The sequence below is a fragment of the Oreochromis aureus genome, linkage group 5 (assembly GCF_013358895.1).
Source record: "Oreochromis aureus strain Israel breed Guangdong linkage group 5, ZZ_aureus, whole genome shotgun sequence".
NCBI classification, from domain to species: domain Eukaryota; kingdom Metazoa; phylum Chordata; class Actinopteri; order Cichliformes; family Cichlidae; genus Oreochromis; species Oreochromis aureus.
In genome coordinates, this window is record NC_052946.1 from 19,397,715 (window position 1) to 19,413,512 (window position 15,798).

Below are 15,798 nucleotides of genomic sequence, written 5' to 3' on the forward strand. Positions count from 1 at the left end.
TGGTTTGGGCATGTGCAGATGAGAGATAGTGGACACACTGGATAAAGGATGCTGAATATGGAGCTGCCAGACAGGAGGAAAAGAGAACGGCCACGGAGAAGGTTCAGGGATCTAGTGAAGAGGGCTGGTGTGACAGAGGAAGATGCTAGTGATAGGGTGAGATGGGCCCAGATGATCCCCTAAATGGAGCACCCAAAAGAAGAAGTTAAAGACTATAACCAAACAACAAAAACTATTTTTCAGTGACTGTAAAAGTTATGTTACATCATTCTACACCATGACCAAGGTTGTGAAAAGGATTAAGTCACAGTAAACGCCAACAACAACCTTAACTGAAGTAGTCACGTCTGTTATTGCACTTAATGTTTTTGTGCAATAACACAAAAACGTTAAGCGTGACCTACAGCAAATCACGAGAAAATATTCCAAGAATATGAGTTTATGAAAAATGCTACTTATTAGAGATTTGTGCGCACATGTTGAACAGTTTATCAGCTTAACTGAGAACCTTCACAGACAGCTTAACATTTTGTTCAAAGTTGGATAATCCTCCTCACATCATGGATCAGGAATAACTTCTATACTAAGATAAAAGGAGAGGAATGTATATCAAGTAGTAGTTTACTGTAGTAACTGATACTAAAAGCTACAGGACGTACTTTGAAACAAGACCATGACTATTTATTATAAGGAGGACCGATTTTTTACGTCAAAATGTATTATAAAAATAGTAATAATAATTAATACTTTTAAAATATTCTTAATAATTTAGTTAAAATATGAAATAAAAATATATAAGAAAGTTAAACTCTTAATTAAAAACAAAAATTAAATTAAATTAAATTAAATTAAATTAACGCTTGAGATAATAAACATTTTGTGAACTTACAAAAGAAACAAACAAAAAGTTTTTCGTCACTTTGGTAACATTTGTCTGCACAGCCTGCCTGATGAGGCTTCCGTGCACGTCTGTTGATTTGTTACGTCATGACTTCGAGGTCAGGTGCCTTCTTCGCCAAGTGTTCGCATTGTAACACTTTACAGACACCGTATTGTATTAAAATGACCGAAAGCAACAGTGAGACTACTAAAGCGTTTTTTATGTTCGAATAAAAGTCTCTGCTGAGCAGATTCACTCCGAAAACCTTTTGAACCTAAACTACGAAGAAAACATGAACCCAAAACAAAAATAACAGCTCATTAGAAAGTAAAAGACTGCAATAACTCTGGGTCCACTGCGTGTTATCTTAATCCCTGCCTCAATCCCACAGCCGCTCTTTATGAGCGTGGTCGAGTGAGTCACTCAGCTCCTCATCAAACAAAAAGCTGCTCTATTGGCGGCCACCATCAGCCAGCCGTCCTATAATCCGGCACAGTTACATAAAACAGGCCTCCAACCCCAACGTCACACGGAGAGGTAACTATACGCGAAGCTTGGCAGTCTTTTTTGTGTGGCTCTTTGGCTTCTCCTGGACGCAGAAGGAGCAGGTGTTTCTAGGTGTCATGATTGTGTTAGTAGACTTGCTGCTGATGCTAGTCGACCTAACCGGTTCTATTCTGAGCGCCATCCTGCAAACTTTCCTCCGGCCGAGGCTTAAATGCATCGATGGGGAGCTGTGTTTGATCACGGGAGCCGGGGGCGCGCTGGGTCGCCTGTTCGCCCTGGAGTTTGCCAAAGAGGGGGCGCACCTGGTGTTGTGGGACTGCAACGCGGCTGCCAACGAGCAGACTGCCAGGCTGGTGCGGGAACTGGGCGTCCGGGTGCACACCTACACGGTGGACCTGTCCAAGCGTCAGAGCATTTACGAGACGGCCAACAGAGTGAGAACTGAGGTCGGGCATGTCTCCATACTGGTCAACAACGCAGGCGTAGTGGCTGGACGGAGGCTGCTGGACTGTCCGGACGAGCTTTTGGAGAGGACTCTGCTGGTGAACTGCCACGCGCTTTTCTGGGTGAGATCTGATGCTTTTTTACGCACACATTCGTGAACTACCACTTTAAAAAGGTCTCACCGGTCTCACATGGGTTATGTAACACCCATTTAGTGTCCTCCTCGCTGGTTCCGCCTGTTGTGCTTGGTCACTGATGTGTCATAATGATGATCATAACTCATGTACCCAGGTTGTCCAAAATAAAGACACGCTGCGAACCAGCATCAAGTTGCATGTGATCCTGCTTTTGATACTCTTAAAGCCTCAATCTCCTGCTCATAAAATAAGTTGCAATAAGCGGATTTGCGTAAAATCGACCAGAGACAGACGGTGGGCGACTTTTCTCATTATTGTTATCAAATAAGCTACACCTGATCCGTCAAAGGAGACTTGCTTCTGTCCTGTTCAACCCCGTGTTGGCTTTTATCTGTGCAGTTCCAAGTTTCACTGTTTGAATACATGTTCATAGCACAAGTACGCTATCAGTTAAAGTCATAAAGCTCTGAAACATCCACAGTGTCCCATTTTCAGTGTTCAAAACCAAGATCCTCCAAACAATAAAGCCAACCTTCATGTGCATATTCCCATATCTTCATAGGTTTTGGGGGGTTGGTATGTATTTACACAAACTATTTTACACTAAAGCCCACCTGGAGTCAACTATTTTTCTCTGCATGTCTAATTAACAGTTCATTTGCCATTTTTAGCATTTTTGGGGGAATGTCCTAAATCGACTTTTTGCCCCATAAAATGGCTTTAAAAACATTCTGAAAATAATTTAAAATGAGCTTCTGTGCAAGTTTGTAGGTCCATATTTTTATTCTTGGACATTGTCTTACGAATTTGGCCTGATGCAGCCCGACCGTTCCTTGTCGTCTTACACAAGCACTCTTAGCTCCTACATCTTTAAGTCCACTGTCTTTTAGCATCCTTTGCTCCAGAGCTGTATGCTGGTGCTGATGTCTCTCTCTCTGTGATGTCACACAGAGCCAAATGCCGAAAAAACAGTGTGAAAAAGGTCATTTATAGCAGTCTGGAGTCTGAGCACTTACTTGCATACTTTTAAATATGATCACCCACACTGTATGAGATCAAAATAAGGAAAGGCACAATAATTCCACACCTTTTCTGAAAAAAGGTGTAGAGACATAGACTATGCAAATCAGATTTTGAGCTTTCAGCAAAGGTTCATGGTTCCTGGCCCACTGCTAAAACCTTCCTAATTTCACCCAACAGATGACGAAGGCGTTCCTGCCTCGGATGAAAGAACAAAACCACGGCCACATCGTGACCGTTGCCAGTGCACTTGGACTGTTCAGCACCGCCTGTGTTGAGGTATCCTGCAAAGGACTGTTCGAGCACAAACTTAACAGAAACCTCATTTCCAAAGTGTGTGTTAAGTGACCCGACAACTCATTTAAAGGCTCCTCTCGCTGCTCTTTCTACTTCCTCCTCCAGGATTACTGTGCTAGTAAATTTGGAGCTGTTGGATTCCACGAGTCACTGACACATGAGTTGATAGCAGAAGACCTGAATGGCATCAAAACCACTTTAGTGTGTCCTTATATTGTAGACACAGGGATGTTCGCAGGCTGTGAAATCAGGTGAGATATTCACAACTGGAGCTTGCTGGGTGGTAAAAATTGTGTAAAGCAGCATTTCAGTATGTCCTTTAATGCCTCTATATTGTATTTACCAGGAAAGAGCTTCGCAGCATAATTCCACCCCTTGAGCCTCTCTACACTGTGCAGCAGTCTATGAAAGCCATCCTAGCAGAACAGCAGATGATCTGCATTCCTCGTCTTATGTACATCCCCTTTCTTGCAAGAGCGTAAGTACTAAGTGGATTATATGACATCATCAGCTGCTTTTACCAAGGCTTAAATTAATATGGGGCTTTTGTTTTCATTTCTTGATGGATGTACAATAGAGCATGTTAGCTTGTTTTTCTTTTTTTTTAAGTGAAAAATTGGCTCATAGGCTCAGATCGTTTGGTGTGAGCTCTAAAGTTATGGGTACTTATTATTTTCCAGTGTTTGAAACTTGATTAGATACGGGATAGCAGCCTGGTTTGACTTGCCTACAGTCAAGTCAAAATAAATGATTGAGAAACGGGTAAAAATTGCCATGAAAATCATAGGAAACAAAGGACACTAATCTCTCCAACCAAAATATGAGAAAGCTGTTGATGATCCATCCCATATCCCTTTTCAAGAGTTATTACTCTCCTGGAGTCTGTATAGAGCACTGATGACAAACTTATTTTGAATGAGATGATGATCTATAGTGCGCAGGGCCAGTGAAGCTACCCAGTCTTCTACTGAAAACGGTTAAACTACACATTTAATCCCTGAGACGTCTAAACAATATTTCTCAGCTGTTCTACATGATTTAGAAATGCTGCTGTAGTAAATGAAAGAAATCAATCAGCGCAACTCTTTGGGGTAAACTGTCAGAGAAAAATGTGCATAAAAATCAAACAGCTGTGGTAGCTCATTGCACACACTGTGCTATAAAAAATAAATAAATAAAACAAGTTTAATTTGTGGGAAATATCTTCCTTTTTTTTTTTTAAACACTACTTTGGACACAAATTTGGCAGTCGTCTTTTATTTAAAAGCTGTTAGGAAAAAGCTGTTAAACCTATTCAAATGCATTTAAAGGTCATGCCCTCCTTCATTTTCCAAAGCTGTCAACAGTGGATCGGATTGGAGCCTTTGCTGGTCCGATTCAGCTGCCTGGGCTTTATGCTTGACTCCTGGTATAAAGCAACCAACTGTAAAGCAAACCGCTATAACCACTCAGTCCTCTCATAATCTATTGTACTTTTAAATACTCAGAACAGTTTAAAAGGTCTGTAAATTATCACGGCATACCTGAATGTTTGCTGGAGTTATATTACTGGAAAGATGTTTAATTTTTGGTGATGGTTTTATGATGCAAATGCAGAAAAAAAAAAAAATTCCACTTTTGAGACAAAGTTTATTCTTTTTCTTCTAGCTTACTACCTTGGGAGGCAAATGTTGCCACATATCGCTTCATGGGAGGTGACAAGTGCATGCTACCATTCATCAAGAACATTGAAATGAAGACCTCCAACGGCCATACCAAATTGTGCTAATGTTCCTGAAGGCGTCTCTATAACATTCTGTGTAAATCTGCGTAAGTTCATTTTTTCCAGGACTTCCCAAATGCAATATTGTATTAAGCAATTTGTCATGAATGCTGAGCTGCTTAAGTATCCGCTGCTGATGTTAAAGGTCCTCACAAATGAAATAAAAACAATTCACAACCATATGGATAGAATAACCAGAGCGACTGCAGTGATAACAGATCCATACAAGTGCCTCTTTTTATTCACATTAACAAACAGTGCGGGAACAAAAAAAATGGACATTAACAAATGAAGGGAAACATGCAACAGAAAAATATTAAGCTTTATGTTTGAGCCACAGACTACAGCCTCATAACCGTAAAAAGGGAGTCAAACATACAAAATAAATGATTTTAAACCCTCCTGCTTGAAAGATGTTCAGTGTCCCACATGTTCAATTTTTTACATCTGCTTCTGTTGCTGATGTTTTTGAAATAAACTGGCAAGTGCTTCACAACCTGACATCCAAATCCTTGTTAGCCTTTAACACAGGAAATAAAAAGGCCCAGATATCTTAAGTAATTCCATTTTGGTTGTGTTCCTTTTTTCTTTAAAAGAAAAACCTTAAAATGACTTCCATTGGAGTACACACCCTGAATTCAGGCAAAATTTACTTCTCTGGTAAATCCATCATTTAACTTTCAGGTCTCGAGTTCAACTGAAGCAGGACTGTCATGTGACCGGGGGCCATTGTGGCTATTCCTGCAGTGTACTGAGATTTTGCTTTGTGTGAACACCCTCGCTTTGGTTTTAAACCAGTTGCACAGTAGCCGCCTGCAAGTACCCCTGCAGGAACTGGAGAGCTTCTGCATTCAGACTCGTGCTCAGCATTGAAGGAACCTGCACAGAGGGGGAAAAAAGAAAGTACAATGTTTATTAATATGGTTTCTAAAGTGACAATTCTTGAAATCCAAACACATTGAATCAAACCAAAAGAAGAACAAAATTGCCTGCATGTGGAAACGTACCCTTCCAGGACAGGCAGTAGAAAGCTTGTGCAGTGACTGGGCCAGCAGAATTTTTGGATTGCCAACAGCATCTCCAATTGGGTCGTGCTCCTTCTTGCCGGCAAAGGCCAGCTGTGAGAAGGCGGTCTGATAGCCCGGTGTGTCTTCGATGTCAATGAAGTGCTCGTCGTCTGGGATGCTGTCATCTTCAGGTAGCTCAAATAAACCAATGAGGGCCTGGAGCAGTGGGGTCCTGAAGAGATGCAATAACTCTCCTTAGTTTTACTCAGGACAACAAATAAACATCAGTATCTACTAATATGTAATATTCCCAGCAGCCATCTGCTCCTTTGTACAAGGAGGAACAGGAAGAGTGGGTTACATGTGCATGTTTGTGGCCCCTAATCCTTCAGTGGGACCTGTGCTCACATCCCAGCATCATCTGGCATTTTCCAGAGAACACCTGAAGTGCAAGGAGCCCATTATTTCCCATAGACTCTTCCACAACTGCCACATGTGTGAACCTGCTCCTGCTCTCTTTGCAGATGAAGTGCATTCAGAGTGGTTTATACTTCATAACTGGACAAGCTGACATCCCTGAAGTTTAACAGATTTTGGGTTACTGCTGTAATATAATTATCCACTGTTCACTTCAATCCTGGCATCCTGACATCTCAGTGTAAATGAAGAGATAAGATAACCTTTATTAGTCCCACGCGTGGGAAATTTGTTTTGTTACAGCAGTGGACAGTGCAAAGTTACACAGAAAAATTAGAGAAAAACACTGGAATAAGATATCAAAAAGATACTATACACAATAGAATAAAATAAAATAGAGTGTGCACTACCGCTGTCTAAAGTTTTAAATGTTCGAGTTTCATGTTTTCTTACCAGAGTTTCGTGTACTCAGTGTCCATCATTGCAGGACACTCAGTGAGGACCTTTGTAATGCCGACAGCACAGATCTTCTTCTCGACTGGTCCAGACACCTTCTGAACCTCTGGAATAACTATTTTCTCCAGCACCATACCAAACATTCTGCAACACAAAGTCAGTGAATTTAATAAACTTTTAAACTGGTCTTTGGTTTTGGCATTAAATTACAGCTATCGATAACTACTGGACTCTGTTTTGGCATAGGTGTTACTTATAGATCCGAGAAAATTGTGCATCTTTGCAGCAAGTCTGAAAGCCATCAAATTAAAACAGGTTGGCAGCTTATCAATAGAACTTGTTGCTTCATTTGTGGAACTGAAGGATTAAACATTTTATGGGGATTTTGTTGTTGTTTTGTTTGTTTTGAACACTTACTTTGGCTGGATGCTGTCAAAAATCTCCTGAAGTGCTATAGCTCCATATTTGACACAATACAAATTGACAAACACCAGGAAACCTATGAGAGGGGAGATAAAAAGGTAAAAGCTAATTTGGCTTCATATGTTGGGTAATACTCAATGCTATTCAAGCAGGATAAAAGGTTCAGTCACTGACACTGCTGGAGAACATTAAAAGCCTTAAACAGAGCTTGAATGTTGCTAATGGTAACAGTATACTAACTCTTGATGAACTTGGTGGTTTTGGAACTTTGTAGCCTCTGGAAGAGCAAAATGAAGATCTGTTTCCTGTACTGAGTGAGTGATTCTCTGGCAAATAAAAGGGAAAACATTAAGAACAGCAAAAAAAAAAAAAAAAAAAAAAAAACAACACCTACACAATTTTTGCCAAAGACAACAATTTATAAATGAACCACTGAGGAGAACATTTAGCAGCTTACGGGGGCATGTGCTCTATGATGCTGTTGAGAAGGTAAAATCCTTGATGATCATTGGCCTTGGATGCTATAAGCTTTTGGAAAACTCCAAGCAAGCCAGGCTGAGGAAGAAAGTCGAGGAAACTGTGAGCATATACTTATCACAAACAATAAGGAAACATGCAATCCTTTTTCCTGAGTATGAAAACAAGAATCAGAAGAAAACTTGTATAGTTATTTAACTGATTAGTAATTACAGTACTCGGTTGAGCTAAATTTTAAATTTCTCCTCTTCTGGCCAATGAAAAAAGAATCTTGTAAATATCAAATGTAAAACTATTTGTTCACAAAATTTCAGTGAAGGTTGTGCATACTCACTATTTTATCAGCAGCAGACCTAGCAATAGTTTCACCTCCCTTCTCCAGGTAAGCCTGAAGGAGGCGCACCAGAGGGGGAATGTTCCCTGTTCGTTCCCAAAGTACAGGCTGCAGCAGGTGAGGGAATAAAGCCATATAGGAAGCGGGAATAGAGTTGGAGTGGATCTCTAGGAGGAGAGACATCACCTGGAACACATATGGAAGAAACTCTGCAAAAGAAGACGAATAAAGATGTTAAGTTGTCCCTAATCAGGCACCAGGCGTGTTTCATCACAATCTACACTTAAATAAACTGACGTACCCTGAACATCGTTCTGAAGGATCTCTGTGAAGACAGGGAAGAGTGCTTCCTCGAAACTGCTGACAGTAGTGGGGTTTGCCTTGCAGGTGATGCGGACAGACAGGCACAGGGACTCAAACAGGTAGTGGTTAAAGTGAGGTTTGCTGGGATTCTGAAAGCAGACGAAACATTTTTCAGTACTTGACATGTTTCCCCTTCAAACAGCTCTTTCTGTATTTATAAGTACTAACAAACTTTGTGTTACCTTGCTGACTTGGAGGAGCTTATGAGTGAGCTGACCAATCAGCGTTGGGATGTAGGGAACAATTGACTCCTGCAGCAGGGAGAAGCTGCGCATGATGGCTTTGAAAATGAAAAGAAAAGAAAATGAAGGGAAAAAAAGAACATGCACAATGAGGCTATGTAATTAACTTTGGACTTGGTGTGAAGGCGAGTGAGGTGCATTTAGATAACAGGCAAGTCAGGCTCACCTTTCATGATGTATTCATTTTCTGCAGAACCAGGAAAAGCCAGTGCCTTGAACAAGTTGTTGAGCAGCTGTTCAGTAAACGGTGCCATCTCTGCAGCAGTGATACTGATAACACACAAAGAAGAAGAATGACTATGCACTTTGGAATCATTTCATCTTATAGTTTCATACTAAATGGATGGAGAAAAGGATATTAACAGGCAATATAGCCACTACTAGGCATGAGTGCATTACAGGATTAATACACAGTTTTCTCCTTTAATGATTGAGAATACATCCTCATAAATGTTCTTTATTACAAATGAAAACATTAAGTTAGTATCAAAATTTACTTCACTAAACTGGGCTTGATAGACATTTGTGGCTATAACAGACCTGTAATTGTGCAATCAGATGTAATCTTCCTCATCACATCTGTTTTTGATACCAAGATTGTGATGGCAGAAACTCGCATTAAGGCTTCAGTACAGACTTCAGAAAACACTGAGTATTGTCTTAAAAGTTACATCGACTTTTTATACTGTCTATGCTACACGACTGTAGCTGATAACTAGACGCTGTAAGCTTTACCTCGGCAAACAGTGATCACAACAGTCCCTTGTTTGAGGTTAATTACCTTTAATTATCACCAAACATGATGCAACACATTAAAATCTGTTCTTTCCTGGCATTGTGCAAACTTACATCCACACCACAGGTCACGAAAAGTGATTCCCCACAAAATTAGGATTGACATTTCCAGGATATTCCCCAAAACATTTTTTCATCAATATTCCAAAACTTTTCGACCTGGAAAATGCTCCACCCTAAATGTCCATGACTTTTGCAGGCTTTTTATAACTGTAGAACCTCTGGTATTACATTCACATATCCTGATTTTAACACAGCTTTATTTCTTAGATCAGACCAACTCATTAAAACGACCAATTTAAATTTATGTTCTCTATCGCTTCATTTTTATTTTTTACTTAAGAAATGGCGATAGACAACGTGTGACTGTAAAGTCCTGCATTGTGTGTGCTCTAAAGATGCCACTTGCACAAACACAATTTGCAGTGCACTCTTTTCTGCTTCTTTCTCGAGTTAAAAAGCCAAAACATCCCCACACATCTGAAGTCCTCTGACCTCTCTTTGTTCTCGCTGTTTGAGCCTTGGGCCGTGTCTGCTGGGGTGTCTTCTTTAGTAACGCCACCACTCGAGTTTTAATGAACATTTTCCACTGTTGTTTTTTCCTATTATCCCCCTCACACTTCAAACATACTGGTGCATACAGCTACTGTAACATGTCCTGATGCCAGATGCTTCTCCTATGCTCTGTGCTGCGCGCATCAATTTAACCCAGCATGGCTCTATTCCAGCCACATGACTGGTTCAGCATTATTGTCACCATTGGCCTGTTGTGTTGCCCATCAAAACATGGATGGAAAGAGGTTCCATTAACTTTGCCTTACATTTCTATCAAAGATAATTATCTTTATTATTCTATGTGTTACAATATTATTTGATACTTACAGTGTTGCGTTGTTGGGTCCCCTCATAGTGAACAGTCTCTCCAAAGCATGTGCAGCATAAGTGTGCTCCACTGTGCTCTCTGCCTGCAGGTGAGTTATTAGTAGAGGGACTGCCTGCAGCAGCTGCTCTTTAGGAAGCTGAAGAAGAAGAAAGGAAAAAAAAAAAAAAAAAAAGCACTCTCAGTATTGGATTTTTTTTTCTGAAACTGAGCTAGTCATGGGGGGAAAGAAGGAAGTCATACCTGACTTCTGAAGATCATTACATACTTGATGGCATCAGCCTTCAGCACTGGGAACTCATTAACTACAATGAAAATGACATGAAGAAAATTCACATTTTCGTTTGTAAATGGCAGAACATTTACACAATAAAAAGTCTTAAGGATCTCAAAATTAATAGTATCTCTATCATCCAACTGGTTACAAAGGAATAAATGTGAAGAAACTGTTGTATCGCAGCCATTGGCACATTAAGATGTGAAGTATTAGCAGTTTTCTTACCATTGGGGGATTTTAAATCAGGGAGAATGTGGTTCACAAAGAACTCTGTCAGATTCACCAACTCGTTGGCTTGTGTTATTCCATGCTGTTTGGATAAGACAACACAAGTATGAAGGATTGGACATTTAACACAAATCTTTTATCAGTTGCATATGATATACATCAAATTCAATACCATTGGAGTGCGTATGTCAACCATACCTTTTGTGTCTGGGCTTTCGATGCCAGCGATGTGACCAAATAGATGGCAGCATCCTTGTGTTTCCAGTTCTCCCGAGGGTTCTTGGCATACTCGCTCAGCATCGAGTTCACGTAGCCGGAGAAGATTGCTGTGACTGGTCCCTCAAAAAATTTACAAAGTCCTCTCACCAAATCACATGCAGCCCTACGGCGAGTGTCAATGTCTGAGAAAGGATGGGAAAATAGGATTATCATCAAGCATTCTGACATAATAAGATGTTATAACACATTTTTCATTTTTTTAAGCTAATCTTAAATTAAGTAAACAGCAAAACTTTTTTCATTAAAATTTGTATTTTTACCAGATCCCTCCAGGTCTCTTCGGATGTACTCCTCCGAGTTATCTTCAAAGGCCTCCTCATCCGCACCTAATCCGACATTAAATGTCAATCTGGTCAGTGTCACTCAGCACATAAGCATGTGTGTATCCAAGCAAGCAGCGCCCTGAATCTCTAAGCGCTTCCAGGTGTAATTTGATGGCTTACTTCTGAACTCCATGTTGGGCACAATGACCTTCTCACAAATGCTTGTGAGTGTATTCTGGTCCTCAAACAAATGCTTATAGTGTGGCCTTTCACAGACTGATGCCAAGAACTGGATAGCATTGCTTACGAGCTGCAACAAAGACAAGGTGAAGTGTAAGTATGGGCAGACTGAATTTCAAAAATAACAGAAACACAGTCAGGTCTCACTGCTCTCACCAAGTCATATTTGACTTCCTGGCCAGTAGAAACTAGAAGGTTCCAGATTGCAGTAACAAAGCGCGGCAGGTATGGCTGAAATTCCTCATCGTACTTCTGAGCATAAAGAGCCGCATTGTCACAGATCTGAGACTTCAGCAGCTCCAGGAGACCTGCCTCCTCTTCATCCTGACAGATACACACAAATGTCAAAAATGCTTTTGCAAGAAGTGATTAAACTGTATTGCAGTAAAAGTAAAGGAGAAGATAACGCACATCTGTTTGTAAAAGTTTATTATCCAAAGTCAGTAGGCCGTGGAAATTGGTCATCCAGGTTTCCATATTGTCTTCAAAAAACTCTGGAAGGTCCTGTGTGACAGGGCAGAGTTTAGTTACAGTCCACATGAATAAATTCCTAAACAGTCTGAAGCTAATCAGATGTTACGCAACTATCCTGATTTATCAATAATTACTATACAACTAAATTAACCTACATTATTTTAGTTTTTTGATTTAATTGAACTGACCTGAAAGTTAAGACTGTAGAAAAGCTTGGCGATGAGTGTGAGTGATGAAAAGAGGACCTTCAAGGCATTGACATCTGTAGCATGAGTTTGACACAGCTCGATTGTGGCCTGCAACAAAGATAGACAAACCCTGTTTAAAAGTTTCATTTTGTTAGGTGTTACATAACATTTGGCTTAACTGGGATGACAAACCTTGAATAGTTCAGTCAGAGGTAGAGCAAACGTGTCCAGAACCAGTTTTATCTCAGACCAAAGCTCATTTGACTTGAACTCATGGCGATACCTTAAAAAGAAGAAAAGGTGCAGAACACATTATATTTTTTAATGAAAACTGATTCATAAGAGATTTTAAAATCACTGAGAAGAGAGTTCTACCTCTTGAAGAGCGAATGTGCAGTGCGCAGCACACCGTTGATGATGTGGAAATCTCCACTTCTGAAGCGAGCCACCATCTCTGTTAGAAGGTCTGGCCATTTTTGTGGAAAGTCTTCACGTCCTATGATGCTGATGGCATCACTTAACTGGGAAAACACATTGGAGACATGAGTAGGAGCGAATTTATGGATATTCTTCCTTTGCTTTAAAGTACACCTTTTAGGGACAATGGCATGTTGGGACACACCTGTTTCTGAATCTGTTCTGGGCTGCTCAGCATCAAATTTACAATGTTTGCTTTTACTGCCGTTCGGTCAGGATCAGAGATTTTGTTGGGTTCATCTTCAACCTGTGAGTAAACAAACCACAGAATTAGGCCAGCATAAACAAACCTGCTCACAGGTGTTAAATTTAATTACATGCATCCTTTTTGAGAACCTCAGCAGGCACATGACAAAACCAAAACAATTATTAAAGGGATAAAGAGGAAAAAAAATCTTACTCTAGATCACTACAACCTATCAGCTTTATATTGTGCTGTTAAAGTACTGAATACACTGCCGTGCCGGTGTAAATGAATGGCAATGCATTTTTAACTGCCCCCACCCCTGAACTGCGAAGCTGATGGGCTTATGCCACACTGCTAACACTGAGGTATTTTATGTGCATGGGAGAGACAAAGGTTTAGCACACAGATAACAAAAGTGAACTCTAACCGATTTCAACTGCACCTGGGTGCAATGATAACACAGTGTATTTCTATTCAAAGATATTAAACATGTGCAGAGAAAAACACTTTCAATCAGGCTGTTATTCAGCAAGACTCACAATTCTCCAGTTTCTTTTTATATAGTTTTTGAATGTCACAGCAGCACAGACACGGATCACGGTGTCCTGGGACTTCTCCAGCAACGTGAGAAGTAACAGTGGATAGTTCTGGTTTCCTTCTACAGATTCAAGAAACTTTTCAGCTGTAAGGGAGAAAAAAAGAAATGTTGTAAAGGAAGTATTAGAGTAAATATTAGAGTAAATAATTCATAGCTCAATAAGTAAGTGAACAACAACATTCATTGTAAACTCGTTTTTGAAATGCAAGCTGTCATTAGAGTGTATTACCAGGCCGTCTGACTGTTGGATCTGGGTCGAGGGTTTTTCTAAGGAACTCAGTCAGGGTCTGTAGGTTAGCATCATTCAGCTCCATGATGAAAACTGTAAGGGAGTGGAAAAAAAAGACTAAAAGAGTAAATTATTGAAAAACAAATAGTGTGTTGCAAGAGACTAAATGCATTACCTTATATAGGTGGACAACATGTAACGATCTAACTAAATCTACAACATTTTTAGCAATCCCTTAAAACCTGTGCACTGTTTCCAGCAAAATAATATAAACGTTCCCATGTGCATACGTAATTTGACTTGGTTTGATTGAAAGCCGTTTCATTGCTCTAACAAGCCAACTTGACTCTTGACTCCTAAGTTTACAGTGTGTCTGCTAGCCTAAATCAGTCATGCATTCAACTTAGCCTGGTAGCAGCTAAGCACTATAGACTGCCAATGCCAGATTGAGGTAATGTTGCCATAATTTGGCACCGCTGCTGATTCCAGATCGGTTTATGCGGCGCAGCGTCTGAGCTAGCAGGCTAAAGGCTGTCCAATCTTCTGCGAGTTTTAATATAAGCACATGGCCGTCGAAGATTCGCATGTATTGGACAGTATGCAAGGTCTACGTTATATTAAACCATTTCATCACTGTCCAGAACAAAGCAAAAAGAAATTTAAAAAAAACTATTCAAAGCAGGATCTCGATTCCAGTGAATAGACTGATCCAGCAGCCGGTCTTGTCCAAGTCATCCAGCTACAGTTAGCACTAGCTTGCTAATGTGTTTGCTGCTAACCATAAAGTTAGCTAATTTCCGAACAATATGAATTTCCCCTTAAGTTATTGAACCGTAACAAATGTCAGACACCGAATTCACTGTCACTGAATACCACAACTGTTAAAGCAGTGGGACGCCTTACCGTGATAGTGAGTTTAATTTAGGATGGGATGGAGAGCCACCACAAGTCGTACAGACGTGCCGCTTCCCGAGCCAGGCAGCTTTCAAATGCCTTGAGTAAAAGGAACTGCGCGGTCAGAGTACTGCGCAAGCGCAGATGTCACGCAAACGTCGTAAGGCACGCCTCTTGTCTAGGTTTAAGTTTCGCAGCACTGGACGGTTATTTACAATGTTCCTCCTGTTGAGGTGGAAGTAGGGGTGGGTTTAAAAAAATCGATTTTAGCTTGAATAACGCAATATTGATTCATTAAATCCTGAATCGATTTTAAATACAAATGTATTATGCCAGAAATTCCAAAAACCACCAAACAGCTAAAACAGCAAATGAGAGCAGGTAAACGGATTCCGCACAAAGATGTAAACGCAAAGCGCGGACCCGACGTATCAGAATTCGTGAGATGCTGGCCGTCTCACCCGATGGCACGTACAGACATGCCGTCGGGGTTGAAAGCCGTCATTCTGATTCTCCAACAAAAATTCACTGAACCAGCAGGAAAAGAAGATCAAAACTGCGCTTCACATTTGATAAATATCGTCATTCCCCCTTTCTTTTGCTGTTTTGCTTCCACCACGATAAAATCACACATCCTGCACAGCTCTGTCTCTCTCTCAGTATATTTCAAGAATAGTTTCCCTTCTCAAATCTGTGTTTTCTGCATTATTCGCTTGCTTACACTACTGATGAAGTCTCATACGTGTTAGTACTGATAAATGATAAGAATTCTAATATTTCTGACTGAGTCAAAACTGAATCGAATCGAGTCGAATTTAGGATGGAATTGGAGCTTGTGAATCGGAATCGAATCGATTATAGAAACCAGTGACCAGTGATAACCAGCCCTAATTAAACGTATGTGTTACATTTTTAAAATTAGAAAACAAATTTAAGGCCACAAACTCCAGCTGTCATATACATCTGTGGGTTTATGTGCACAGCAGTATGCACATGTGGTCTGTGCATGTGCACACATCAAGA

At 40.4% G+C, this 15,798-nt stretch overlaps 2 protein-coding genes across 2 annotated transcripts; one reads left to right on the top strand and one right to left on the bottom strand.

The window, feature by feature from the left end:
- Positions 1-1,050: 1,050 nt before the first annotated feature.
- LOC116333813 (retinol dehydrogenase 10-B-like) lies at positions 1,051-5,319 on the top strand. Its single transcript, XM_031757079.2, has 5 exons — positions 1,051-1,953; positions 3,169-3,267; positions 3,391-3,536; positions 3,632-3,763; positions 4,933-5,319. The coding sequence occupies exons 1-5, from the start codon at positions 1,504-1,506 to the stop codon at positions 5,051-5,053; spliced, it is 948 nt and encodes a 315-aa protein (XP_031612939.1). The 5' UTR covers positions 1,051-1,503; the 3' UTR covers positions 5,054-5,319.
- Positions 5,260-14,915, bottom strand: cse1l (CSE1 chromosome segregation 1-like (yeast)). Its single transcript, XM_031757077.2, has 25 exons — positions 14,785-14,915; positions 13,882-13,974; positions 13,594-13,736; positions 13,013-13,114; positions 12,766-12,911; positions 12,583-12,673; positions 12,391-12,498; positions 12,140-12,232; positions 11,885-12,052; positions 11,669-11,798; positions 11,486-11,551; positions 11,145-11,347; positions 10,944-11,028; positions 10,685-10,746; positions 10,444-10,580; positions 8,933-9,036; positions 8,707-8,804; positions 8,463-8,613; positions 8,162-8,370; positions 7,808-7,905; positions 7,591-7,676; positions 7,345-7,426; positions 6,925-7,071; positions 6,055-6,286; positions 5,260-5,926 (listed from the first exon to the last, which is right to left on the bottom strand). The coding sequence occupies exons 2-25, from the start codon at positions 13,964-13,966 to the stop codon at positions 5,837-5,839; spliced, it is 2,916 nt and encodes a 971-aa protein (XP_031612937.1). The 5' UTR covers positions 13,967-13,974; positions 14,785-14,915; the 3' UTR covers positions 5,260-5,836.
- Between the last annotated feature and the right edge of the window lie 883 nt (positions 14,916-15,798).

Coding starts and splice junctions, on each gene's coding strand:
- LOC116333813 (XM_031757079.2), top strand. CDS start 1,504: ATGATTGTGTTAGTAGACTTGCTGCTGATGCTAGTCGACCTAACCGGT. Junction 1,954..3,168: donor ACTGCCACGCGCTTTTCTGG/GTGAGATCTGAT, acceptor TTCACCCAACAG/ATGACGAAGGCGTTCCTGCC. Junction 3,268..3,390: donor TCAGCACCGCCTGTGTTGAG/GTATCCTGCAAA, acceptor TTCCTCCTCCAG/GATTACTGTGCTAGTAAATT.
- cse1l (XM_031757077.2), bottom strand. CDS start 13,966: ATGGAGCTGAATGATGCTAACCTACAGACCCTGACTGAGTTCCTTAGA. Junction 11,348..11,485: donor AAGAGACCTGGAGGGATCTG/GTAAAAATACAA, acceptor ATCCTTTCTCAG/ACATTGACACTCGCCGTAGG. Junction 5,927..6,054: donor CTACTGCCTGTCCTGGAAGG/GTACGTTTCCAC, acceptor CCCTCTGTGCAG/GTTCCTTCAATGCTGAGCAC.